Genomic DNA, 27,829 nt, shown 5'->3' with positions numbered 1-27,829 from the left:
ACTCTAATCCATATTTTATTCTTCCATTTTGTGGACCCTGGGATGGTGATGTCCACTCCACTTCTATATCAAGAGGGGCCTAGATTCCACATGGCCGATGGATGCAATTGTCCTGCTTGCAGTTGTAGGCACTCTTGGTTCCCTGGTGTGGTGGTTGACCATCCTCATCTCCCTGTTAGCTGACTTGTGTAAGTCCAACGAACCAGAGAGGAGGGTTGCAACTCTGTCGAGGCTCAGGGCCAAGCTGGCACATGTGCAGTCAAGAGATTCAAGTCCCTTGAGTACACACCATTCCAAGCACCAAACACAGGTTCAGTAAAAGTCACAGAAGAGGCATGTGTAGAAAGATCTCATCTGAGTCCAGCTCCATCACTCTCAGGAGCACAAATCCAAAGTAGGGCCCATTGACATGGCACAGAACTCAAAATCCATCTGCCATGACCATATACCCTGCAGAAGTCTGTAGTCTTCATGAGAATCAGTACCTACGGTTTTACCTACTTTAGCTCTTTCTGTGGTCCTGTGACGCATGGGTAAACATGACCCATCTGATGACCTCCCAAATCTTTTTTGAAGACTTTAAGCCATATAAACTCATATCTCTTTGCCATTTCCCCCTTTTATTCAAGGTCAAAAAGTCATTTTTAACACATGATCATACATGTAGGCTGAGATAATCTGCTTGTCTGAGTTGATACTTTTATTCAAGGTCTCTTTCTAGCTGCATCACCAGTTTGTGATTGGTAGTAATACCATGGTGCCAGGGAAACTCAACCTCTGGAGTCATATTCCATGCTGGGGGGAAGGTAATGCATTTACATGCTGAGTTTGGCTCAGAGATTGGCCACATTTGAGCAACATGGAGGCTCTCAGGAGGTAACTCTTAGGCATCCTACAGCACTAGGCCTGGTTCAAATTTCAGGCACACAGCCCCATAAGCATAGTCATCAGTATCAAAGGTTCATGGTTGGACCATCCTACTTTGTTGTTCATTGCTGTTGCACTTGAGGGATTACTACTGTTCCATTGGGGAATGTGACAGAGCTCCCCTGAGTAGGAACTCAGCACTCCCTCAGTTGTTTGAGGGAGTAACTACTATGAAACTACCCAACATATATCAGAACATTTTTATGTCCCCTATATACATGCACTGGAGAACTCCCTCCCAACCATGTGCCCCCATCAATAACACCCCACACCATGTTCCTCCTCTGCCATACTTGAACTCTTCTGTGGTCTAAAACTTCTTCAACAATGAAGCCTAATATATTGCCAAATTCAAGTAATAGGAAATGAAATATAGTGATGGGCTTAAAGATTAGATATATACATACTAATTTAGAAATACTGAGATAATGTAAAAATAAATTGGTGTATTTAAAAAAATGAAAAATGTCATAAAGCTTTGTTTTTAATGTTTTCCCTTTCATCACTGTAATAGGTGTTGCCCCATATGTACAGTGGCAAGGCACTTTCTTTCATTATTTCCTCAATGTCTACATCCGTTCTTTCTTTTATTTATTTATTTTCTAATTTTTAATTTTGTCTTCAAAAAAGTTTTAAATCACAGTAATTCACATATACAATATAGGGGACTCCCATATATCCAATATCAAACCCTTTCCCCCTCCACAGCAATGATCTTTTTACATGTTCATATTACTTTTGTTGCAGCTGATGTACAGATTTTGAAACATAGCTTTCAAATATGATTCCATTTTGTTTTGCATTATGGTTTATATTTTAGAGTATACAAATTTCTAAATTTCCAGTTTCCTTATGTTTTACATTATGGTTTAAATTTTAGCTTATATAGACTTGTATACACTTTTGGTGTAAGTTAACATGTCCTATATCTATCATTGTGTGATCTTATGGAGCACTTTCATTGCCCCCTAGTTACCCTGCTTCCATCTATTCTGTTTCTCTCTCCCCCTACCCTCAGGTCCCAGTGTGATGATTAGTCTTCACTACTTGAGGGACCAGATTTATAGATACTTGCATCAATGTTGAGGGCTTGACATACTAGACTGCCCTAATCCATTGGGAGCCACCGATTCTCTCAAGGGACACAATTCTCTCTGTTTGAGAGCATCAGGTCTCCCCAGGATGTGGGTACACCTTCACACTCATTGTACGGTCTCTACCCAATGATTTAACACATTATGACAAAATGAGTACTCACACACTCCCTAGCAGGCTGCCCCTGTGCCAAATGCCTCCCCGTAAGCACCTTAACCACGTAACCCTTCCTTATTACATTTTCTAAAGAATTTTCTCAATTAAAGTTTCAACCTTTTATTTGACAGTCTCCCATCTTCAACTGTTTCCACCCAGCCCTCCCCCCAGCTTCTTGGGCCATCAGACCCATCCTCCCAACCCTAGTCCCCCCTCAATCCTGCAGAGCCCCTCCCAAAGTTATCCCTATACCCCTATGTTATCCTTTCCCTGTACAAATACTTACCTCCAGCTTATCAGAGACTTCACCCATGTAGGCATCAGCTCACAACCTTCCTCTCCCCTCTGAATTCTTTTAAGCCTATCTTTCAATCTTTAGCTCTCTGAGAAAGCTTGGTTTGCTTATTTCATATCAGAGAGGTCATGTAGTATTTGTCCTTCAATGCCTGGCTTGCTTCACACATCATTAGATCTTCAAGATTCATCCATGTTATCACATGTGTTTGTACTGTATTCCTTCTTACGGCTGAGTAGTATTTCATTGTATGTATATACCACATTTTATTCATCCATTCATCTGTTGATGGGCATTTGGGTTGATTCCAACTTTTGGCAATAGTGAATAGGGTGGCTATGAACATTGGTGTGCTTATATCAGTTTGTATTCTCGTTTTCAGTTCTTCTGGGTATATACCCAGCAGTGGAATTGCTGAGACATATGGCAAAATCTATAGCTAACTTTTTGAGAAACTGCAAAACTGTCCTTCAGAATGGCTGGATCCTTCCACATTCCCACCAGCAGTGGATGAGGGTTCCCATTCCTTCACATCCTCTCCAACACTTGTGGTCTTCTGTTTTGTTTTTTTTTTGATAGCTGCCAGTCTTATGGGAATAAGATGGTATATATTGTTGTTGTTTTTATTTGCGTTTCCCTAATAGCTAGTGATTTTGAGCATTTTTTCATGTGCTTTTTAACCTCTTGTATTTCTTCTTTGGAGAAGCGTCTGTTCAGTTCTTTTGCCCGTTTTTTTTTTTAATGGGTTGTTTTTCTTTTTCTTTTTGATGTATAGGAGTTTTTATATATGCAGGATATGAGTCTCCTATCAGATATGTGATTACCAAATATTTTCTCCCACTGGGTAGGCTCTCTTTTCACTTTCTCAACAAACTCCTTTGAAATGAAAAATGTTTTAATTTTGAGGAAGTCCCATTTATAAACTTTCTCTTCTGCTGCTTGTGCTTTGGGTGTGGAGTTCATGAAGCCATATCCTATTACAAGGTCCTGTAAATGATTTCCTACATAGTTTTCCAAGGTCTTTATGGTCTTGGCTCTCTTATATTTAGGGCTTCCATCCATATTGAGTTGATTTTTGTATAAGTTGTGAAATGGAAATCCTCTTCCCTTCTTTTGTGTATGGATATCTAATTTTCTAGACACCGTTTGTTGAAGAGCCCATTCTCTCCCAGTTGAGTGGGCTTGGTGGCCTTGTCAAATATCGGATGACTCTATATCTGAGGATCTATATTGGAACTCTCAATTTAGTTCCATTGGTCAGTGTGTCTATTCTCGTGCCAATACCATGCTGTTTTCACTACTGTAGCTTTATAGTATGTTTTGAAGTCAGGTGGTGTGATTCCTCCAGTTTCATTTTTCTTTTTCACTATGTCTTTGTCATTTTGGGGCCTCTTTCCAAATAAATTTCATAGTTAGTTTTTCTAGTTCCTTAAAAAATGTTGTGTTGATTTTTATTAGAATTGCATTGAATCTGTGGATCAGTTTTGGTAGGATAGACATCTTAATAATATTAGGTCTTCCTATCCATAAACAGGGAATATTCTTCCATTTATTTAGGTCTTTTTTGATTTCCTTGAACAGTGTTGTGTAGTTTTCTGTGTATAAATCTTTTACATCTTTAGTTAAATTTATTCCTAGTTATTTGATTTTTTAATTTACTATTGTAAATGGTATTTGTTTCTTGATTCCTCCTCAGATTGCTCATCATCAGTGTACAGAAATGCTAATGATTTTTGTGCATTGACCTTATAACCTGTGACTTTACTGAATGCTTTTGTAAGTTCTAGAAGCTTTGCTATAGATTTTGCAGGTCTTTCTATGTATAAGATCACATCATCTGGAAATAGTGAAATTTTGACTTCTTCCTTTCCTATTTGGGTCCCTTTTATGTCTGGTTCCTGCCTCAGTGCTCAAGCAAGTACTTCTAACACAATGTTAAATAGAAGGGGTCATAGTGGGCATCCTTGTTTTGTTCCTGATCTTAGAGGGAAAGATTTTAGGATTTCACCATTGTAATTGATATTAGCTGTGGTTTTTCATTTGTACCCTTTATCATGTTCAGAAAGTTTCCTTCTATTCTGATCTTTTGCATTGTTTATATCAAGAAAGGGTGCTGCATTTTGTCAAATGCCTTTTCTGCATCTATAGATATAATCATGTGGGTTTTTTTCCTTCAGTCTGTTTATGTGGTGTATTATATTAATTGATTTTCTTATGTTAAACCATTCTTGCATACCAGGAATGAAGCCCACTTGGTCATGGTGTATAATTAATTTAATATGTTTTTGAATATGATTAGCAAGTATTTTGTTGAAGATTTTTGCATCTAGGTTCATTAGAGAGATCAGTTGGTAATTTTCCTTTCTTGTGGTGTCTTTCCTTGGTTTTGGTATTAGTGTAATGTTGGAATCATAAAATGAGCTAGGCAATGTTTCTTCTGTTTTGATTTTTTGGGAAAGTTTAAGCAAGAATGGTGTTAGTTCTTTTGGAATGTTTGGTAGAATTCACCTGTGAAATTATCTGTCCCAGGGCTCTTCTTAGTTGGGAGGTTTTTAATGACTGATTCTATCTCTTTACATGTGATTGGCTTGTTGAGATCATTGATTTCTTCTTTTGTCAATGTAGTCTGCTTATGTGTTTCTAGGAGTTTGTCCATTTCCTCTAAATTGTCTTTCTTGTTGGAATATAGCTTTTCAAAGTATCCTCTTATGATAGTCTTTATTTCAGTGGGATCAGTGGTGATATACACACTTTCTTGTTTCTTATTTTGTGTATTTACACCTTCTCTCTTTTTTCTTTGTTAGTCTAGCTAAGGGTTTGTCAATTTTATTGATCTTCTCAAAGAACCAGCTCTCTGTTTTGTTTATTTTTTTTCAAGCACTTTCTTATTTTCTATTTCATTTAGTTCTGCTCTGATCTTTGTTATTTCTTTCTTTCTTCTTTCTTTGTGCAGTTGTGCAGTTAGTTCTTCAATTTTAGCGCTTTCTTCTTTTCTGAGGTATGAATTTATGGCTATGAATTTCCCTCACAGTACAGCTTTTGCTGCATCCCATAAGTTTTGCTATGTTGTGCTATCATTTTCATTAGTTTCAAGGTAGTTTTTGATTTCTGTTGAGATTTCTTCCTTGACCCACTGTTTTTCAAGAATGTGTTGCTTAACTTCCATATCTTGGTGCCAAATCTGGGTCTCTGACCCTTGAAGATTTCCAGCTTCATTCCACTGTGGTTCAAGAAACTGTTTTGTAAGATTTCAATCTTTCTGAATTCATTGGGACTTTCTCTGTGGCCTAGCATGTGGTCTATCTTGGAGAATGATCCATGTGCACTTGAGAATGCATTTCCTGCTGAATTTGGTATAATGTTCTGTATATGTTTATGATGTCCAGATTCTCTATCATATTGTTCAATGCCTTTGTTTCTTTTTTTCCCTCTTTACTTTTTAAAAATATTATATTAAAAAAAATATGAGTTCCCAATATACCCCCACTCCCTCACCCCACTCCTCACATATCAACCTCTTTCATCATCTTGAGGCATTCATTGCATTTGGTGAATACATTTTGGAGCACTGCTGCACCCTACTGATAATGGTTTACATTGTGGTTTACACTCTCCCCCAGTCCACCCAGTGGGCCATGGCAAGACATACAATGTCCAGCATTTGTCCCTGCAATACCACCCAGGACAACTCCAAGTCCTGAAAATGCCCCCACATCATGTCTCTTCTTCCCTCTCCCTACCCTCAGCAGCTACTTTGGCCACTTTCTCCACGGCAATGCTACAATTTCTTCCATTATTAATCACAATCATTCCATAGTAGAATATCAGTAAGTCCACTCTAATCCATACTATATTCCTCCATTCTGTGAACCCTGGGATGGTTATGTCCACTCCCCCTCTATAACAAGAGGGGGCTTAGATTTCACTTAGATGATGGATGCAATTCTCCTGTTTATAGTTGTAGGCACTCTTGGCTCCTTGCTGTGTTGGTTGACCTCCCAGTTAACTGGCTAGGGTAAGTCCAACAAACCAGAGGGTAGGATGTGAAAGTCTGCTGAGATTCAGAGCCTGGCTGTCACATGGGCAGTCCTGAGATTCAGGTCTCCTTAGTATACACCAACCTCAGCACCAACCACAGGTCCAGTAAAAGTGACAGAAGAGGCATGTTTAGAAAGATTACATCAGAGTCCAACTCCATCACACTCAGGAACACAAACTTCAAAGTAGGGCCCACTGACATGGCACTGAACTCCAGAGCCATCTGCCATGACCATATACCCTGTGGATCTTCAGGAGAACCAGCAGCTAGGGTTGTGTCTACTTTGGTTCTCTCTTGGGCCCTGCTGAGGTGTGCATAAGCATGACCCCTCTGATTACCTCCTGGCTCTTTTTTGGAGACTTATAACCATATAAACTCATTTGTCCTTTCCATTTCCCCCTTTTATTCAAGGTCATACTCAGTGCTCTTTTCAAGTAGGTTCCCGTGGGCAGCCTCAGCTCCTCCTGGATGTTCTCCTTGCAGCATTGCTTCCCCCTGCTGGTGGAGTAGAAACCAAACCAGGCTTTCCCCCTGATTGCCCAAAAGCACCTCATATCTGAGGGGGTCCGCAGCCCCATGTCCAATGGCAATTGGTTGTGAGCCCTATCTTAACTGAAGTATCTACTCACTGCTTGAAAAATAAAAACAAAGAGGTCATTCAATTTCAAAACCATATTTTATTTAATCCAATATAACCTAGCATCAATGTAAAATTTTTATGAGCTATTTTACATTCTCTTTTTTTCCCGTTAAGACTTTGAAATCAGATGTGAAATCACCAATCAATTAGGATAAAACATTTTAATCAGTAGTACTTGATCTATATTAATGTTTCATGAAATTTGCAGTTGTTTACAAAGTAGATTTATATATACCTATGTTGGATAAACACATTTAAAAACACATTTAAAAATTAAAAATTAAAAATAGAGTTCCAAATTCTCATTTCCTTTACTATTTAAATCCTCATTGACAAACCTGGCTCACTTTCCTAGGGGAATTGATTTGACTTTGATACAGAAGCCTCAGTTTCAAAACCATTATGTCTGCAAAAAATTAAACAAATCTCAGTTTGGGAAATGTGACAATGAAATGGGAGAGGATCATTGACAGTTTTCTCTTCTTTTAGAACAATGCTGTGCTTAGTAGAACACTGTGTGTGTTTATACATCCATAGAAAGAGAGAGAAAGAGAGGAAGAGAGAGAATTCATCATGACCCAGTGAGAGCAGGGGGATGTTCTCTGCAGAAACTGAGTGGAGAGTTTGGAGGAAAATAACAGGCAGGCTGCTGTCATCTGGGGTTGGGGAGGCCTGTCTCCAGCACTGACCTTAGAGCTTCTATTAGGACAAGAGGAGGAAAGAGGTGATGGGCAGAGGGAGGGCTGGAGAGTTCGGTCAGGGCCCTATGGGGAGGTTCATATGTGTCACAGGGACAAAAGGAAGAGTTGGGATTCAGAACCAGATCAGGCAGGACTTGACTAGACTCTAAAGTGGAGAATTTGGGGAACCAAGGATGTGTGGTCAAGGTTGGTAAAGGGAATTTCCAGGTGACCTGGGCAGCTGTTTAGAAGGAATTCATGAATGCCAGAAGGCTCTTCTGGGCCAGTGACAGGGTCACACAGGGGCATCAGCCTAGTTCCCTGCTTCCTCTGAATTGTTACTGGCAGCTGAGGACACTGAGCTGTGGGGTGCCAAGCCCCATGGATGCTGCTGACACATGGCCTGTGAGCCCTTGAATCCAGTATGAACCTCAAGTCCTGGCCCCTATCTGGGGTCTCCCAAGGGTGACCCAGAATTGTTCTTTATAACACTCCTCAGATGTGCTGAACTGGAAGAAAAGAGTGGCTGGGGGAGCACTTGGCAGCCTGGGCTCATTTGTCTACAGTCCTCCTGGGGCTGGGGGAGAGGGAGACACTGACTGGGGAACGGGTTTTTGTCTCACTTGCCCATCTGCCTGAGTCACTGTGAGGAGCATAACTGCTACTATCCCACACTTGACAGTAATAGTCAGCCTCGTCCAAGGCCTGGGTCCCGCTGATGGTCAGGGTGGCCGTGTTCCCTGAGTTGGTGCCAGAGAATCGGTCAGGGATCCCCGAGGGTTGTTTGCTATCTTGATAGATGACCAGCACAGGGGCCTGGCCTGTCTTCTGCTGATACCACTGCACATAAGTATTTCCAATGTTGTCTTCCCCACAGCTGAGCTTGGCCGTCTGTCCCAGGGCCACAGACACTGAGCGTGGCTGGTTCAGCTCATAGGAGTCCACAGAACCTGCAGGAGAGAAATGAGATTTGGGTGTGAGACACAGGAGCCCCCAGCCTGCCTCCCTGGACTGAGTTCCAAGGATCCCATGGTCCCACAGTCCACCCCTCTCCATCAGCCCTTCCCCAGAGCCCCATTTCCTTGGCTGCCAAGAAGAGCCCCCCATCTCCAGACCCTGCTAAGATCAGAGGCTGGGCCAGGCTTGTCCCAGGGCCCTGGGGACTGAGCAGTGGGTGTGACCTGGGTGGCAGCACCTGTGCAGTGAGCCAGGAGGGTGAGGAGGAGAGGGGCCCAGGCCATGGTGGAGGTGCCTAGAGATCTGCTCCCAGAGGTGCTGAAGTAGGGCTGGAGTTCCCCAAGACCCTCTTATCCACTGGCTGAAGAGAGCTTCATTTATGCAAAGCAGCCTGAGCTCAGGCATTGCTACTGAGGGAGCTTTGTGGCTTCCTGAGGAGGGCTTTGCACCCAGGGACACAGAGAGGGGAGGTATGGGCCCTGTACACCCACCCTCAGCCCAGGGAATTATTTTCCCCTTGCTGGTCCCCTGAGTCTGAGGTCTGTTTGCAAATTCTGACCTTGTCTTGGACCCATCCTGGGTTGGCCTGGCAATGGCAGAGCTCAGGTGGCATCTGGTTGCGTCCTTCAGGTATCCCAATTCCTTACCCATAGTGTATCCTGGTCCTGTCCTGGAGGTGGCCAGACAGGGTGATGCTGAGTGGTCCTGGGAACCCATACTCTTGCTATGTCCCATCAGGTTAATTTTTTCCCAAGGCTCATAGGTTCCTTTTATTTCCTTTTTTTTTCTTTATTTATTTTTGTAATATTACATTAAAAAAAATGAGGTCCCCATATACCCCCCACCCCCCTCACCCCACTCCTCCCTCCATAACAACAATCTCCTCCATCATCACGAGACATTCATTGCATTTGGTGAATACATCTCTGAGCACCACTGCACCTCATGGTCAATGGTCCAATCATAGCCCACACTCTCCCACGTTCCACCTAGTGGGCCATCTCATAGGTTTGTCACTGACTGGTTTGTGGCTGAGTCAGATGCAGTGTCTAGATTGAGTTCCTCATTGGAGTCTTTACTTATGAGCTAGATTAAAATTCCTTCTTGCCAAGTGCACATGAAGTTTTCAAGTATATTTAGGGCTTAATGTTTCTGCCATTGACTGTGAACTCCTGGGCAGGTCATGGGGGCTTTGCCTCAGTATCCCCTTCATGGGTTCAGAGCCAGGTACAGGTTAAGAGTCTTGTCTGCTCTATAAGAAATATCTACTCAGGAAGAGAAGGGAAGCAGGATGAGAGCTGTGGGAGCACCATGATTACACTTCATTGCAATTAATTTGCTTTCACTTATGTGAAAATGTATCGTTTAAAGAAAACCTCTAACACATTTAAGGCTACAAAAGGGTTAGAGCAACTCTAGAGGACTAAGCACTAGAAAACTAGAAATTAAATTTGACACCTGGTTCCTGGGGAGACAGAGGAAACCAGGTCCAGTGTCCTGTGGTGGGTGCTGTCAGGAAAGGTGAGAAGCACGGCTGGGCTGGGGTTATAGGGGAGTTGAGTGTCTCGACCAGTAGCCAGAGAAACAGCATCTCTAGAGCCAGGGTAAAGACCCACAGAACAGAATTTTAACATTAATGTTCTATCATACTGTAAAGATAGCAGAATGCCTTTTATTTCGGGCCTCAGGGCCATGCCACTAAACATACCTGACTTTCCAGTCCTAGGGTCCAGCCCATCTCCAGGTGGCTATCAGGTGACTCTCTGCTTCCCCCTAGTGGCCGTTCTGCACTGGCTACAACAGTCACAGTTGCGGTCCTTGTCCAGAGGAGATTCAGACCATTTCTACCACTGTTTTGACCGCTGAGGATCTTCACTCTCTCAGCCTTCATTCTGGTCTTTGTCCTCTCTATGTTCTGTTGGTGGTCACATCAAAAGGGGTCTTTTCTCCCTCCAGGGCAGGCAGGCTGTGGAATGCAGAAGGATCATGGAGTGACAAGGGTGCAGCTGGGGTCAGATTTATCCATGATCTCCTTTGAGGGCCCATTTCCAGCTTGGAGGATGGAAATATTTGGGATGTGGGACCTCTGTGGTGTTCACAGCAAAGTGCACCGGTTGAGGCATCGAGAAGTAGGTGCTACTTCCAAGACTTTCTGAACTCATGTCTGTCTCTCAGTGTTCCCCTGATTTGGAAGCTCAATTGTGGTAATCGTCCATTCATTCATCTCAGGAAATGTGAGACACAGGGATTGCTCAGGTCCCAGCTGTGTGGATGAGATTCAGCAGTTGGTCTTCCTTCTCTGATGCAGCTGGTCTTCCATCTCTGACACTAAATTTTATAGGAAAAACTTGAACTGTGGTAACGTTTCATGAAATTTACAGTTGTTAAAGTATATTTAAAGGAATAAAATCCACTTGGTCATGGGGTAACTTCCTTTCATTGTGGTGTTGAATTCTAATTGCAAATACTTTTTTGAGAATTTTTGCTTTATATTCAATAGAGAGACTGGTCTGTGATTTTCTTTTCTTGTAGTATCTTTATCAGGATTTGGTATTAGGGTGACACTGACTTCCTAAAATGTATTGGGTAATTATCCTGCCTCTTCAAGTTTTTTGGAAGAATTTAAACAGAATTGGTGTTAATTCCTCTCAAAATGTCTCATGTGAAATATGAAATGGGTGATATTGTATTTATAAGACTGTTTTTCTCTGAAAGTGAACAATTGTTATGTATATTAATTATACAAGATATAAATATTAGGCAAAAAATATGCTAAGTAAAAGAAATCTAACAAAGTATAACATTGTATGATTCCATTTATATAAAATATAAATATAAATCAATGAATAATAATTGGGTGGGTCATGGGAAAATGCACCAAATGTAAGATAAGGACTATAATTAGTAAAAAGATTTTGACAATATTTTTTCATAATCTGTAACAAATGTCTCACAACAATACAAGGTGTTGATGGAGGGTTGTTATATGGGACCCCTGCATAATGTTATGCATGTTTGCTTTGTAAGGCCACAACTTTTACTATACACTTATTGTTTATGTATGTTCATATATAAATGATACAAAGATGATAATAATATTAGGGTGGGTTGGTGGCAAATACTTGGGTTAGTAGTAATATTTTGACAATGCTCTTTAATTATTAGTTTAAAATATTTAACAACATTGAAAAGTGTTGGTGGTAGGGTGAGTTATGAGAGTCCTGTATGATGTTATGTATGTTGGTTTTATAAGTTCACAACTATTACTATACACTTATTGTTTATGTATGTTTATGTGTGAGTGGTATACATGAATAAATTTTAAAATTAATAAAAGATGGAATTAGATTAGTGATTATATCGTGTGGGGGATGGATAGAGGAATTGCTATGTGACTGGAAAGGATGTGGAGTTTTCTTTTTGGAGAAATGAAATTATTCTAAAGTTTTTGTGGTGATGAATGTACGACACTGTGATTATAGTAGAAGCCACCGTTTGTACACTTCAGATAGATTGTATGATATATGAATATATTCTAACAAAACTGCTTTTAAAAAGTAGATTTACATATCCATGTTTTAAAAATATATTAAACATTTTCTCAATAAGTAAATAGAATAGTAGAGTATCATTTAATTTAATATTCAAGCTCACATTGACAAAACTGGTTCACTTTCTTGCAGGAATTGATTTGACTCTGAAGCAAAAGCTTATCGATTTCAAAATCATTTGCCTGCCCAAGATAAGTAAATTCATGAACTCTTGCTCCATCTCTGTTATGAGCATAATTCAAAAGATCCTGCAGACATTGAAAGGCAACTCTCATTTTATGCACATCAGTAAATGCTCTTCAATTCATTTTTTTTCAGTTTTTGCAGACAGTTCAATGAAATACTGCCAAGTTGGCTCCAATATTTGGATTTTTAAATGAATGCTCTTTCATATGCAGGGAGGTATTGATGAGAAAATACTCATTGCAATGTCATAGTTCTTTTATTTGATTATTGGCTATTTGGCAAGCCTTCCTTGCGTTTAGAGGAAATCTTGCATAGCAGTTCCAAGCAAGTGCAGTAAAGATTGTCAAAGCCTTCCATGACTGACACAACAAGTGTTAGAGAAGAACCCAAGACCCTCCCACTTGCTTTATTTTGTTTTTTTTTCAACAGTTCCATGACTGGGTGATGATTCCCAGCTATAGCATGGATGCCTGGATTGATTATAACTATGGGCTCCAGAGGCTTTTCATAGAATCTGCTGGAGAAAATTCAGCAGAACTATTTCAATGGTTTGTAGAAGAAAAAGAAACAATAATAAATCAGACTTTTGTTTTAAAATTCCAATTGTTTTTGATCAATCTGAGATGATCAGATTGATTCAAACAAACTTTCATATACAACTTATATTTTCTTGAGTCAGATATAAATGTTTCTAAACATACCTATGCATCAAAATCAGTGTTTCAGCCTGCCATGTCAGTGTAGTTTGGGGGTTCTTTGAGACATAATAGGCTAAAGTATTAATTTCTAAAAGTCTCTTATATTGTACAGTTAATGCAAAGTTAAAAATAATTCTTACAATTTTGGACTTTTAATAAATTTTTCTTTATAAGGTATTGTTTCTAATGGTTTGGGTATCATAATCAAAGAGTTTTTAAATTTCCCTAAAATATGTATAAGATTTTGTAGTGTAATTGTCCCAAAATATGCATAATTGAAAAATGATTGCTTTCTTCATGAATGCAAACCTTTTTATAGCTAGCCAAATTTATAAGTATAGACTATAAAAAATTCATTTACATCTTTTGCTTCTGAAAATATAATTCTGATTTTAGTTGATTAATTTTATCAATGGGGCTTTTTGAGGACTTGGAGTTGTCCTGCATGGTATTGCAGGGACAGATGCAGGACATTATATATCCTGCCATAACCCACTGAATGGACTGGAGAGAGTGTAAACTACAATGTAAACTGTAATCCATGTGATTTACAGTGCTCCAAAATGTATTCACCAAATGCAAAATGAAAGAGGTTGTTGATGTGAGAAGAGTGGGGGAGATAGGGAGCGGTGTATATGGGAACCTCATGTTTTTTTTTATTATTCATTTTTAAAAAATATTACATTAAAAAAATATGAGGTCCCATTCAACCCCACCGCCCCCACCCCACCACTCCCCCCACAGCAACACTCTCTCCCATCATCATGACACATCCATTGCATTTGGTAAGTACATCTCTGGGCATCGCTGCACCTCATGGTCAATGGTCCACATCATAGCCCATACTCTCCCACGTTCCATTCAGTGGGCCCTGGGAGGATCTACAATGTCTGGTAATTGTCCCTGAAATACCACCCAGGACAACTCCAAGTCTGAAAACGCCTCCACATCTCATGTCTTCCTCCCATTCCCTGCACCCAGCAGCCACCATGGCCACTTTTCCCACACCAATGCCACATTTTCTCTGTGAACCTTGGATTGGTTGTGTCCATCGCACATCTATGTCAAGAGGGGGCTTAGATTCCACATGGACACTGGATGCAATCCTCCTGCTTTCAGTTGTAGGCACTCTAGGCTCCATGGTGTGGTGGTTGACATTCTTTAACTCCATGTTAGCTGAGTGGGGTAAGTCCAATAAATTAGAGTGTAGGAGTTGAAGTTTGTTGAGGCTCAGGGCCTGGCTATCATATTGTCAGTCCAGAGATTCAAATCCCCTAGATATATCTTAAACCCCAGCACCAACTACAGTTCCAGTAAAGCAGCATGAAAGTCTTGTGAAAAGAGATCCCATCTGAGACCAGTTCCATCACGCAGAAACACCATCTCCAAAGAAGGGCCAACTGACATGGCAGTGAAACCCATCTGCCATGACCATAGAACCCGTGTGTCTCTTTAGCCCTCAAAAGAACCAATACCTGGGGTTGTATCCACTTTATTTGTCTCTGAGACTCTGCTCAGGTGTGCATAAGGGCAATCCTTCTGACAACCTCGACTCATTTTAGAGACTCATAGCCATATAAACTCATTTCTCCTTTCCATTTCCCCCTTACATTAGGTCAAACAGCATTTTAAACTCCTGTTATTAGATGTAGACAGGGATATTCTGCTGGTCCACGTTGAACCTTTAATTCAAGGTCATTTTCTAGTTGCATCATCAGCTGGTACTTGGTAGTGATCCCTCGGTGCCAGGGAGGCTCATCCCCAGGTGTCATGTCCCACGCTGGGGGGAATGCATTGCATTTACATGCTGAGTTTGGCTTCGAGACCGGCCACATTTGAGTAACATGAAGGCTGTCAGGAGGAAACTCCCAGGCACGGTGCTGCTCTTGGCCTTGTTCTTATTTCAGGCGTATAGGCTCACAAGCATAGTCATTAGTATCAGTGGATCACTGTTGGACCCTCATTCCTTCCTAGTCCTTACCATTGCACCTGGGGGACTGCCGCTGCTCCCCTAGGTACCATGACAGAGCACCCCCAGCCAGGAACCCAGTACCCCCCCAGCTGTTGTTTTTAATTGTTTCCACTATGAGTATATCCAAACATTACCATGCACCCTGGACATATGCCCTGTATAACTCCCTGTCAACCATATATCGCCTGTCAATAACATCCCATACCAGTATTCCTCCGCCACCATTGTTGAACCACTCTGTGATTTAAAACTTCCTGAAAAGTGAAGCCCAATATAATGTCAGGTTCCCTTACTAGTAAAACGGAATATAGTGATGAGTTTAAAGGTTAGATCTAGAATACGTATTGATTTGGAAAAATTCTACATCCTATCTTTTTCTTTTCTTTTTTCCTGATTATTGAGCTTCTCTTCACAAGAGCCTTAGATCACAGTAATTCATATATACAATATACAGTACTCCCACACATCCACCATAAAACCTTTTCCCTTCCACAGCGATAGTCTTATAGCTTATTCATATCCTATTTACTTAAACTGATGTACAGACTCTGAGACAAGAGCTTTCAAACAAGGTGACATCTGTGCTTACATTGTGGTACATACCTCATGTTTTTTAATGTAACATTTTGTGTGATCTATGTATCTTTTTTTTTTAAAAGACAATTAACAAAATTTGCTATAAGAAAAAAAAAAGAAAAAAGTTCACTATATATTTGCTCATATATCTCTGTGTCAACTTTGCAGGATTTACTTCTATTGACCAAAGAATAACTGAATGTATTTGCTATATACTGTGTGATTTCTGACTTAACATTTTTTTTAAAGATTTGTTTATTTTATTTATTTCTCTCTCCTTCCCCCCCACCCCGGTTGTCTGTTCTCTGTGTCTATTTGCTGTGTCTTCTTTGTCCACTTCTGTTGTTGTCAGAGGCACGGGAATCTGTGTTTCTTTGTTGTGTCATCTTGTTGTGTCAGCTCTCCGTGTGTGTGGCACCATTCCTGGGCAGGCTGCACTTTCTTTCATGCTGGGTGGCTCTTCTTATGGGGCGCACTCCTTGCGCGTGGGGCTCCCCTACATGGGGACTCCCCTGCGTGGCAGGGCACTCCTTCTGCGCATCAGCACTGTGCATGGGCCAGCTCCACACAGGTCAAGGAGGCCCGGGGTTTGAACCATGGACCTCCCATGTGGTAGACGGATGCCCTAACCACTGGGCCAAGTCCGGCGCTTTAACATTTTTTTATCCTTTTTTTCCTTTCTTGTTCTAGTCATGGTAGTAGCTTTGTTTCTGCATCAGTAATTGGCTAGATTGTAAATTTTTAAAAATAGTCATAGCTTTTTACAATTAGAAATCAATTATACAATAGACATAATAAGCATTTCAAATAAATTACCAATTATAATTTACATAGTTATCACTAAATTGCACTACACTCATAAAATAATGAAAACAGTTAACATATTAAAAATCAGATCTTAGAGAACTATTTCAAAATGATTTATTGTATTGATTCTGAAGAGATCAGTGGGGTGAGATAATGAAATACTGGAAACACTGCACACACCCAACACCCCCTAGAAAAATTGGACATTATCTCGTGATGAACTGGTTGAGTGAATTGTGTTCCCATACAAATTATAAAAATGTGTTTATCAGAATCATATTTTAAACTGCTTCATTTAGAGAATTTAACCTAATTATAATACAATTAACAATTGAGTTATTTGGTTGTAATAGTCACATTTCCAATATTTCCTAGGGTTAAGAGGCTGCCCTATTGAAGAGACCAGGGTTAGATCTCAGGGAGAGCAGCCCTCACTCTCCATCAGCCCATGGTTTAAGCTGCACAGGCCAACCTGACAATGAGAAGCCAGGCAACCCTGAGGGATGCTGCTGTCCTCCCAGGTGACCAGCCCAGGGCCCGACCTGCTGGCTGCTTGAGCCTGTGCACACCGAGGTCTTCTAAATTGGTTCCTGGAAGTTCAGAGCAGTCATCTGTCCCAGGCTTCGAAGAAGTAGGGCAGCTATGTCACCTCACTGTCTTCAAAGGAGGGAATGGTGGTCTGCAGTGAGGGCCCCACTCCTAGGGATCCCACCCTGAGGCAGGATCTATGGGGGCTGAACCTGTGCTCAGGACTTGGTTGGTAGCACCTGTGTTCAAATGCAATTTGCAGGGTGGAAAGGAAGCCATGTCCATTTTGTAGCTCACAGTTACAGGGGCTGAACTGCTGGCTCACTTCTCAGCCCTGTGGCACCTGCTGCCCTTTTCCCCAGAATCCCCTTCAGGATGGATCTCATTCTTTAACTCTTTCATTGTCTCAAACATCTCCCCTGCCAGGCTCTGTTTTTGCTCCATGAAAATGGAAGGGATGATCAGTCCTGGCTGGGGTGAGTGGATGTGCTCACTGGAGTCCAGGGGAGAACCAGGACTTGCTGGGTGGCAGAGTGGAGCCACTCGGTTTTTGGTGACACGTCTGGGGTTAACTGGTAGGCTTAGTATGGGTGCCTGAAGCAAATTCTGCAATGCAGCTTTGCATATGGAAGGATTTTGGGGAAATCTCCATGGAAGGATGTGAGGGAAGTAAGATGGGGCAGAAGGAGATGGACCTACAATGTGAATGGCATTGAGGTATCAGGCTTTGGTAACTTTGAGCTGGAAGACCTTCGAGCTATTCCCAGTTGAGGCATTGCCTTGGGACCTCAGCTTCCACCATCACTAGACCCCATCAGCTCTCTTAGCAGTGGCATAAACGTACAAGGGTCAGTTTCTGCAGATGATGGCAATCTCTGTGAGAGATGGCTGGACACTATGAGGGGTTCCCCGGGCTGCGGTAGGCATGTCAGCCCTGAAGAAGGACCACCAAGGACTCTACAGGGCCCATGGAACTAGTATATTGTCCAGAATCCCAGGCTGCTTTTAAGGGTCTCACTGGCGCCTGTGCAGCTCTAAGGACTAAACTGGTTGGGTGAAGGGGTGGCCTCATTACCACTTATGGAAACCTAGGGATCATGACAATGGATGTATGTCTCCTCATCTGTCCTTCCATGCAGGATGTCATTCCCCAATGCATAGCCAAGAACAGAACACAGCAAAGTGGCATGGTCCAGCTGAGCTACCTGGAGTGCTGGGAGGAAAGGGCAGCCTGGGTGTCTCAGACATGTGCAGACCAGGCCAGTCCTGCCCACTGTGTGTCCTCAGGTCCCCTGAGGCTGGGAGGGAGAGTGAGACCCAGACAGGGGAGCAGGGTTTCTGTGTCACTTCCCATCAGCCTGTGTCACTGTGAGCTTCCTGACTGCTGGAAAACCCCACCTGGCAGTCATAGGCAGCCTCTTCCTCAGCCTGGGCCATTTTGATGGTCAGGGTGGTCTTGTCCTGTGATTTGGAGCAGAGAAGTGGTCAGAGATCCCTGAGCTCCATTCGCTGTCACTGTAGATAAGCAGCACAGGGGCCCAGCCTGGCTTCTGCTGGTACCAGTGTATGTCATTGACCTCCGGGCCATCTCCCAGGCAGGTGAGCCTGGTAGTCTCTCCCAGAACCATGGACAAGAAGGGTGGCTGTGTGGGCTCAGAAGAGACCATGGACCCTTCAATGAGAGAAGATAAGAGGTGAGCTAGAGGTTGAGGGACTCATTCCTGGGGTGCCCACCTCTGTCTCTGGTCAGAGCTTGGCACAGTGTTTGGCGAGGCCCAGGGAGTCCCCTGTGGGGGCTAAGCCTGTGGGCAGGGCCTGCGGGCAGCACCTGTGTAGAGGATGAGGAGGGTGAGCAGGTGGGGGCTGCAGGCCATGGTGGAGACTTTCCAGAGCTCTGCTCCTGATGTCTCAGCTAGGCAGGCTCCCCCAACCCCTGTTATCCCCCGAGGGAAGAGCCTCCTGGTGTGTAAACAGAACAACCCTCATCAGCCACCTGGAAAGGCAGTTTGAGTTTAGAGAAGTGAGGATTCCCAGGAAAGAAGTGGTGGGAGCTGCTTCCCCTTGGTCCAGCTCCCACTATCTCCTCCCTGTCACCACCTCAGGCTCTGCTTCAAAGTCCTGTCTCTGCTCTGATCTGTGATGGTTCACCTGCCCTTCCCCAGCCTTCATTCTGTGCTTTGTTCCTTCCCTGATCTCACCGTGGTTCACTCAAAACAATGTACCTTAAAGCTGACACCTTGTTCTCTCTTGAGGAGGTAGATATTTTCTGCAGAATGCATTTCCTAGATTGTCATTATCATTTCAGCACATACAAGTGCTGTGAATGAGGTTACTGGTGCATTTTAGCCTCCTTTCTCAGAAAAGAGAAATTGTTCAGCAGAAGAGCCCAGGACCTGGAAGAGTCACCTCTAGAGCTCTGCTTGGCGAGGCCCCATCGCTGGGACCAGGTTCTGTAATATTCTCTGCCCAGGTGGTCACTCACCACTGCTGCTAGGAGCTTGTTCTGTCAGAGCCTGTCCCTCTAAAGACACGATGGCTATAGGCTAAGCGGGTGGCTGGCGGTTCCCAACCAGCCAGTCTGAGGACTCAGTTTGACATCTGGGCACCCCCGACCTCAGTGCTCCTTTTCAAGTAGGTTCCCTTGGGCAGCCTCAGTTCCTCCTGGACGCTCTCCTTGTAGCATTGCTGCCCCCTGCTGGTGGAGTAGAACCCAGACCGGGCTTCCCCCTGGTTGTCCAAATCACCTCTCAACTGAGGGGGTCTGCAGCCCCATGTCCAATGGCAGTAGGTTGTGAGCCCTATCGTAACTTGAAGGAACTACTCATTGCTTGAAAAATAAAAAGAAAGAGGCGAGTTAATTTTAATACCATATTTTATTTCATCTAATATAACAAACACAGTATCAATGGAAAATTATTTATGAGATATTTTACATTCTCTTTTTTATCCATGAAGACTTTGAAATCAGATGTGAAATTACCTATCAATTAAGACAAAACATTTTAATAGTAGTACCTGATCTACATTAATATTTCATGAAATTTACAGTTGTTTGCAAAGTAGATTTATATATCTATGTTATATAAGCACATTTAAAATTTTTCCAGTAACTAAATAGAGTTCCAAAGTCTCATTTCCTTTAATATTTAAATCCTCATTGACAAAACGTGGTTCACTTTCCTAAGGGAATTGATTTCATTTTGATGCAGAAACCTCAGTTTCAAAACTATTATGTTTGCAAAAATTAATTAAATTCTCACTAACTCCTTGTCATTTCATTATTATGAACACTGAACTAAAAAAAATTACTGCTGAATTAAAATGCATCTCTAAATTTATCCTCATGTACAAATATTCTTCAAATTTTCTTTTGGTTTTTGCAGAAAATTAAAGATATTGAGAGGTGAAGAATTTTCTTGTCTTCTTTTTATTTACTATTATTATTAAAATAATGAATATGGTCTAATAATGATTGAAGTGATGAATGCACAACAATGTGATTATATATTGAAAACCAGTGATTGTACAGTTCGGAGGAATTGTATGCTTTATTAATATGTATCAAGATCATTGATTTGTTCAAAAAAATCCTAGCAGTTTGGTTCCTATGCCTGGGTTTTTAAATATTGTTTATTCAAGTACAGTGATATATTGATGATAACATTTTCATCATGATGTCATTTCTTCTAATTGAGTATTTTTATTGATCTATTCAAAAACATTGGTTTTGTTGATTCTCCTTGTCGTTTCCTATTCTCTCTTTCATTTATCTCCTCTCTAACCTTAAGTAATACTTCTTCTCCTATCTTTGAGCTTGATTGCTCTTTTTTTCCAGATCCTCAAGGTGAGCTCTTCGGTTATTGAAAGTTCTTTCTCTACATCTATCATGTAGTAGTCTGAACGTATACTTTTTCCCCTGAGAAAAGCCTTGGATGCATCCCATCCACTTAATTTTCTCTTCGCATTTCATTTTCATATCTCTCTATGTATTTCACAATTTCCCTTTTGAGTTTTTGACCCATTACTCTTTAAGAATGTGTTGCTCCTTTCCACATTCGTGTGAATTTGCTGGTTTTCCTGTTATTAATTCCAGCTTACTTCTATTGTGTTTTGAGAAAATACCTTACATTTAAATTCCATCTTAAGAATGTCATGTTTCTGAACTTCTGTTTCTGCCTGGAGATGACTTCCATGCCTGTCAGTCAGTGATCAGGACTGTTGTCAACCACTGTCTTCCCCTCAGTGCAATTCAGGGTGAAGAGCTATGAAGGAGCCTCTCATTGCATGTCCACATCTTAAACAAACATGTCCACATCTTAAACAAACTCGAACAACCCCATGGTCCTGCTGTGCTGAATGAATGGTACTAAGGTGTGTGCTGACCACAGTCCCACCCTGCAAGCACTGAACCTTGTGAAGTTTGCACACAGCCTTTCCTTGGGGACCTCTTTGCAATGTTTAGCAGGTGACAAAGCGTCCAAAGACTCTTGGTTGAAAAATGCTGTCAGGAGAGTTTATAATGGTGGGATTTTTGAGTCTTGACTGCTAACACAATTACACAGCTGTGGTAGAAATTCCTGTGCAGTTCAGGAAATGTGACAATGAAATGAGAGAAGATCATTGACAGTTTTCTCCTCTTTGAGAACAATGCTGTGCTTAGTAGAGCACTGTGTGTGATTATATATCTATAGAAAGAGAGGAAGAGAGAGAATTCACTGTGGCCCAAGTGAGCAGGGGCAGGTGCTCTGCAGAAAATGAGTGGAGGCTTTGGAGGAAAATAACAGGCAGGCTGCTCTGATCTGGGGCTGGGGAGGCCTGTCTCCAGCACTGACCTTAGAGCTCCGATTAGGACAAGAGAAGGAAAGAGGTGATGGGCAGAGGAGGGCTGGAGAGCTCTGTCAGGGCCCTGTGGGGAGGTTCTTAGGTGTCACAGGGGCCAATGGGAGAGTTGGGATTCAGAGCCAGATCAGGGACATGACATGACCAAAGTGGGGAATTTGGGGAAGCAGGGATATGTGGTCAGGGGTGGTAAAGGACATAGATCAGGTGACCTGGGCAGCTGCTTAGCAGGGATTCATGGACCCCAGGACACTACTCCAGGCCAGTGACATTGTCACACAGGGGCATCAGCCAAGTTCCCTGGCTCCTCTGTATTGTTACTGGCAGCTATGGACACTGAGCAGTGGGTTGCCAAGCTCCATGGATGCTGCCACCACATGGCCTGTGAGCTCCAGAATCCCATATGAACCTCAAGTCCTGGTCCCTATCTGGGGTCTTCCAAGGGTGACCCAGAATTGCTTTCCAAACACTCCTCAGACCTGCTGAACTGGAAGGAAAAGAGGCTGGGGGAGTATTTGGCAGCCTGGGCTCACTTGTCTACAGTCCTCCTGAGGCTGGAGGAGAGGAAGACACTGACAGGGGAGTGGGTTTTTGTCTCACTTCCCCATCTGCCTGAGTCACTGTGAGCAGCATCATTACTATTCCACACCTGACAGTAACAGTAAGCCTTGTCCTTGGCCTGGGTCCCGCTGATGGTCAAGGAGACCTGGGTCCCGCTGATGGTCAAGGTGTTCCCTGGTTGGTGCCAGAGAATCGGTCAGGGATCCCCAAGGGTCATTTGCTATATTGATAGATGACTAGCGCAGGGGCCTGGCCTGCCTTCTGCTGGTACCATTGAGCATCTTTATTTCCAATGTTGTCTTCCCCACAGCTGAGCTTGGCTGTCAGTCCCAGGGCCGTGGACACCGAGCATGGCTGGGTCAGCTTGTAGGAGGCTACAGAGCCTGCAGGAGCGAAATGAGATTTGGGCGTGAGACACAGGAGCCCCCAGGCTGCCTCCCTGGACTGAGTTCCAAGGATCCCATGGTCCCACAGGCCACCCCTCTCCATCAGCCCTTCCCCAGAGCCCCATTTCCTTGTTTTCCAAGAACAGCCACCCAATCCCAGACTCTGCTGAGCTCAGAGGCAGGGCCAGGCTTGGCCCAGAGCCCTGGGTGCTGAGAAGTGGATGTGGCCTGGAAGGCAACACCTGTGCAGTGAGCCAGGAGGGTGAGGAGGAGAGGGGCCCAGGCCATGGTGGAGGCGCCCTGAGATCTGCTCCCAGAGGTCCTGAAGTAGGGGCTGGAATCGCCCAGGCCCTTCTTATCCCCTTGATGAAGAGAACTTCATGTTATACAAATCAGCCCCAACTCAGGGCTTGCTGTAGAAGGAGCTTTGTGGCTCTCAGAGGCCCCAGCCCCCTGGGATACAGAGAGGGCAGTGGTGGAACCTGCAGGCCCACCCTCAGCCCAGGGGATTCTCCTTCTCTCCTGGCCCCAAGAGTGTGGGGACTGTCTGCCCTCAAACTTCATTCTGGTTTTACCCTGGGTTCACCTCTTCTAGGCAGAGCTCAGAGGGGACCCCTGTTTGCATTTTCCAGGGAGCCTGAAATCCCCGTTCATGACTCTGATCCCTGTCCTGGAGGTGGCCAGAAAGTCACACAGTGATGCTTGGCACCCGTAGGCTCTCAGGCCCAATGCTTATACAGCCCAGTGCTTACACAGGAGCGGGGCATTAGTTCTGTCCTAGGACCGAGAGAAGTCCTTTCCATACATTTTGCTAAGGATTCAGGTGGCAGGCCTAATCCCAGTTCCACCTTGGGAAACTTTAAATATGACCTCTCTTCAGTCCGTCCAAAAACCCAGGGCAGTTGCCGCCTCATCTGCACCCTATACTTGGCAATAGGAGAGTTTATGGGGTGCAGTGTCCTTCCCCTGATCCCCCAACTCTGTGACAGAGCCAGTATAACACTCATTCCTTGGAAGTGCTCCTGGAGCATTTAAAGATTCTTGAGGTGTAATTGGATTCTGTCCTGACTGACCTCTGAGGCCAGTCCTAGGTGTTTTGCCTCATTATCCCCAGTGGGGCATCAGCGCCAGGTAGGAATCATGTGCTGTCTGAGTATAATGGCATGAAGTGGGCTATAATCCCCAAGGACATGTAAGGAATATTTAATATTATATAATTTTATTGTATTCAGTTGCTGAAGAAAATATACCAAGTAAGAACATTTTCTTCTAATTAATCACATCCACAAAAGTTTACTGGGAAATGGATATGTTCCAGGTACTATGAAATCATGAAGAATAAACTTGAACACTGTCCTTGGAAAGAGACAGACAAACCCAGGAACAAGGGTTGTGGGCAATGCTTCTTGAGAAGTGAGAAGCAGCTGTGTCTGCAGGACAGGGGGCTCTTGGCAATCAATGGGGGGGGGGGGGATGTGGAAACTTGGGAACTCAGGAAGTTGGGGCATTTGGGGCCACTTATAGCTTTTCAGCATCACTGGGGTGGGCTGGGAGGGGAGGCAAGTACCTGAAAGCATACACAGAAAATAGGCACCATCTCCACAAGATGAAGCCAGACGCTTTTGTGCATCAGTGTCAATGTCGCTCCGCAGTGCAAGAGGGCTCTTTCTCCTTCAGGCCTGAAGTCAGTGTGAATAACCTTCCCTGTTTATTAGAATTCACGTGATGTGCAGGTCTAGCCCCATTTATGAGTGGCTTTTCCAGGTCCCTCCCTGCTGCCCCCTGGTCGCCACTCTGCACTGGCTGCTGCAGGCAAAGGGGTGACTTGTTCAGGTAGAAATTCAGAACCCAGCCTGCTCAGGACTGAGATTCCCTGGTCCTTGGACTCCTGGCCGCAGCGGAGGAGTGACTCTTCTCTGTAAGACCCCTCCTGCCTGAAGGTTGTGAAAGAGGGACTGAGGTTACCTATGAAAATATTGAAGTAAATAGTCATATTTGGAAGGGAGAAGCTGAGTGAACCTGAGGCACATGTACAGATCTGAGTGGTGGGTGGTCATACAGGTAGTCCTGGGTTTGGCTCTGGGGGGCTCAGGACTCAGGGAGCAAGGCCAACGAGGGGTGGTGGTGGTTATGTTACTCAAGACAGAGGTAGGAGAACATCTGCCAATACGTACTTATACACACCCTCATTGGTCCAGCAAGCAGCATGGAGCCTGATGACTCAGTACTGACCAGATAAGGACCCTGTTCCCAGGGAGTTTCCCATCATCTGGGTGGGACTGTCTGCAAACCAAGGAGTTGCTTCAAATAACCTTCTCATCATGCATTTTCTGTTGAAGTTATTTAAAGTCCGCAGCCTGATTCACCCAGTTCCTCTGCACCTAGAATTGACCATACAGCCCACATCTGGACAATGGGGTGTAAATATCAGTCTGCCGGGGGTCTGTCAGGTAACGCTAGTGCTTGTGAAGGAAGGAAACAGCCTGGATTCATGCAGCACATTTCCTAATGAATGTGGGCATAATGGTTGGAGTTGCAGCAGCCATCATGTCTTCTATGGTACACACTAGACAGCAAAACCAGCAGAGTACATAGAACAGACAATTTTTTAAAATTATTTATTTATTTTAAAAAATTACATTAAAAAAATATGAGGTCCCATTCAACTCCACCGCCCCCACCCCCCACTCCCCCCACAGCAACACTCTCTCCCATCATCGTGACACATCCATTGCACCTGGTAAGTACATCTCTGAGCATCACTGCACCCCATAGTCAATGGTCCACATCATAGCCCACACTCTCCCACGTTCCATCCAGTGGGCCCTGGGGGGATCTACAATGTCCCGTAATTGTCCGTGAAGCACCACCCAGGACCTCTCCTCGTCCCGAAAACGCCTCCACATCTCATCTCTTCCTCCCATTCCCCAAACCCAGCAGCCACCATGGCTACCCTTCCCACACCCATTCCACATTTTCTCTGTGGACATTGGATTGGTTGTGTCCATTGCACATCTATGTCAAGTGGGGGCTTAGATTCCACATGGATACTGGATGCACTCCTCCTGCTTTCAGTTGTAGACACTCTATGCTCCATGGTGTGGTGGTTGACCTTCTTCAACTCTATGTTAGCTGAGTGGGGTAAGTCCAATAAATCAAAGTGTAGGAGCTGAAGTCTGTTGAGGCTCTGGGCCTGGGTGTCATATTATCAGTCCAGAGATTCAAATCCCCTAAATATATCTAAAACCCCAGCACCAACTACAATTCCATTAAAGTAGCATGCAAGTCTTGTGAAAAGAGATCCCCTCTGAGTCCAATTCCATCATGCAGAAACACCAGCTCCAAAGAAGGGCCATCTGCCATGGCAGTGAACCCCATCTGCCATGACCATAGAACCCGTGGGTCTCTTTATTCCTCAAAAGAACCAATACCTGGGGTTGTATCTACTTTATCTGTCTCTCAGACTGCTCAGTTGTGCATAAGGGGATTCCTTCTGACAACCTCCAGACTCTTTTTTAGAGATTCATAGCCTTATATTCTCATTTCTCCTTTCTGTTTCCCCCTTACATTAGGTCAAACAGCATTTTGAAGTCATGTTATTATGTGTAGACAGGGATATTCTGCTGATCCATGTTGAACCTTTAATTCAAGGTCCTTTTCTAGTTGCATCTTCAGCTGGTATGTGGTAGTGATCCCTCGGTGCAAGGGAGGCTCATCCACGGGTGTCATGTCCCACGCTGGGGGGAATGCACTGCATCTACATGCTGAGTTTGGCTGTGAGAGTGGCCACATTTGAGTAACATGAAGGCTGTCAGGAGGAAACTCCCAGGCACAGTGCTACTCTAGGCCTTATTCTTATTGCAGGTGTATAGGCTCAAAAGCATAGCCATAAGTATCAGGAGCCCACTGTTGGGCCCTCCTTCCTTCCTGGTTCTTGCCGTTGCACCTGGGGGACTGCTGCTGCTCCCCCAGGGCCCACAACAGTGACCCCCCGGCCAGGGGCCCAGTACCCCCCCAGCTGTTGTTTTTAATTGTTTCCACTATGAGTATATCTAGACATTACTATATACCCTGGGCATATGCCCTGTATAACTCCCTGTCAACCATATATATCCTGTCAGTAACATCCTATATCAGTATTCCTCCTCTGCCATTGTTGAACCACTCTGTGATCCAAAACTTCCTGTAAAGTGAATCCCAGCATAATGTCAGTTTCACAAGAGTCTTAGTTCACTGAAATTCATATATACAATATACAGTACTTCCCCAGATCCACCATAAAACCTTTTCCCTTCCACAGCGATAATCTTTTAGCTTATTCATATTATATTTCCTGAAACTGATGTACAGATTCCGAGACAATAGCTTTCAAACAAATCTGTGCTTACTATGTGGTCCATACTTTAGGTTGTACAGTTTTCTAAATTTTTTAGTTATCCTGTGTTTTGCCTTATGGTTTACATTATTAGTCTGTCATCCCCTATATGTTTTTGGAGTAATATTACATGTTTTATATTCATCTTTGTGTACTCTCACAAAACTCCTCTCTTGCCCCCATATTTACCTTGTTTCCATCCATTCCACATCCATTTTCCCCTCCCCCTGGGGCCCACAACGCCAGCCAATCTCCATTTCCTGAGAAGCCATGTCCAGAGATACTTGCAGCAGTATTCAGGGCCTGAATTTCTCAACTGCCCTAATGCCCTGGGAGCCATCCTTTCTCACGAGAGATACAGTTCTCTCTATTTGACGGCATTAGTCCTCCCCAGGATGTGGGTCCACCCCAACTCTCACTTCTTGGGTCTCTTCCCAATGGTACAACCCACCTTGGCAAAATGAGCCTTCAGCTATTCGCCCAGAGTCCGTCCCGCATCAGATCATACCCCCTGAGCATCCTAAACAGGTAACCCTCCTACTTATACTTTGATACGATTTT

At 43.5% G+C, this 27,829-nt stretch overlaps 1 gene segment (V, D, J or C); it reads right to left on the bottom strand.

The window, feature by feature from the left end:
* Positions 1-18,460: 18,460 nt before the first annotated feature.
* LOC101416152 (immunoglobulin lambda variable 3-1-like) overlaps positions 18,461-27,829 on the bottom strand; it is an 89,643-nt gene continuing 80,274 nt past the window's right edge. Inside the window, 3 exon segments of the V gene segment in view lie at positions 18,461-18,568; positions 22,596-22,681; positions 22,816-22,890. Of these exon segments, the coding sequence occupies positions 18,461-18,568; positions 22,596-22,681; positions 22,816-22,890 (269 nt within the window).

This window comes from Dasypus novemcinctus, chromosome 19 (assembly GCF_030445035.2).
Source record: "Dasypus novemcinctus isolate mDasNov1 chromosome 19, mDasNov1.1.hap2, whole genome shotgun sequence".
Classification (NCBI taxonomy): Eukaryota; Metazoa; Chordata; class Mammalia; order Cingulata; family Dasypodidae; genus Dasypus; species Dasypus novemcinctus.
Note: the sequence above shows the minus strand (reverse complement) of the source record. Positions and strands in the feature narration are given on the sequence as shown.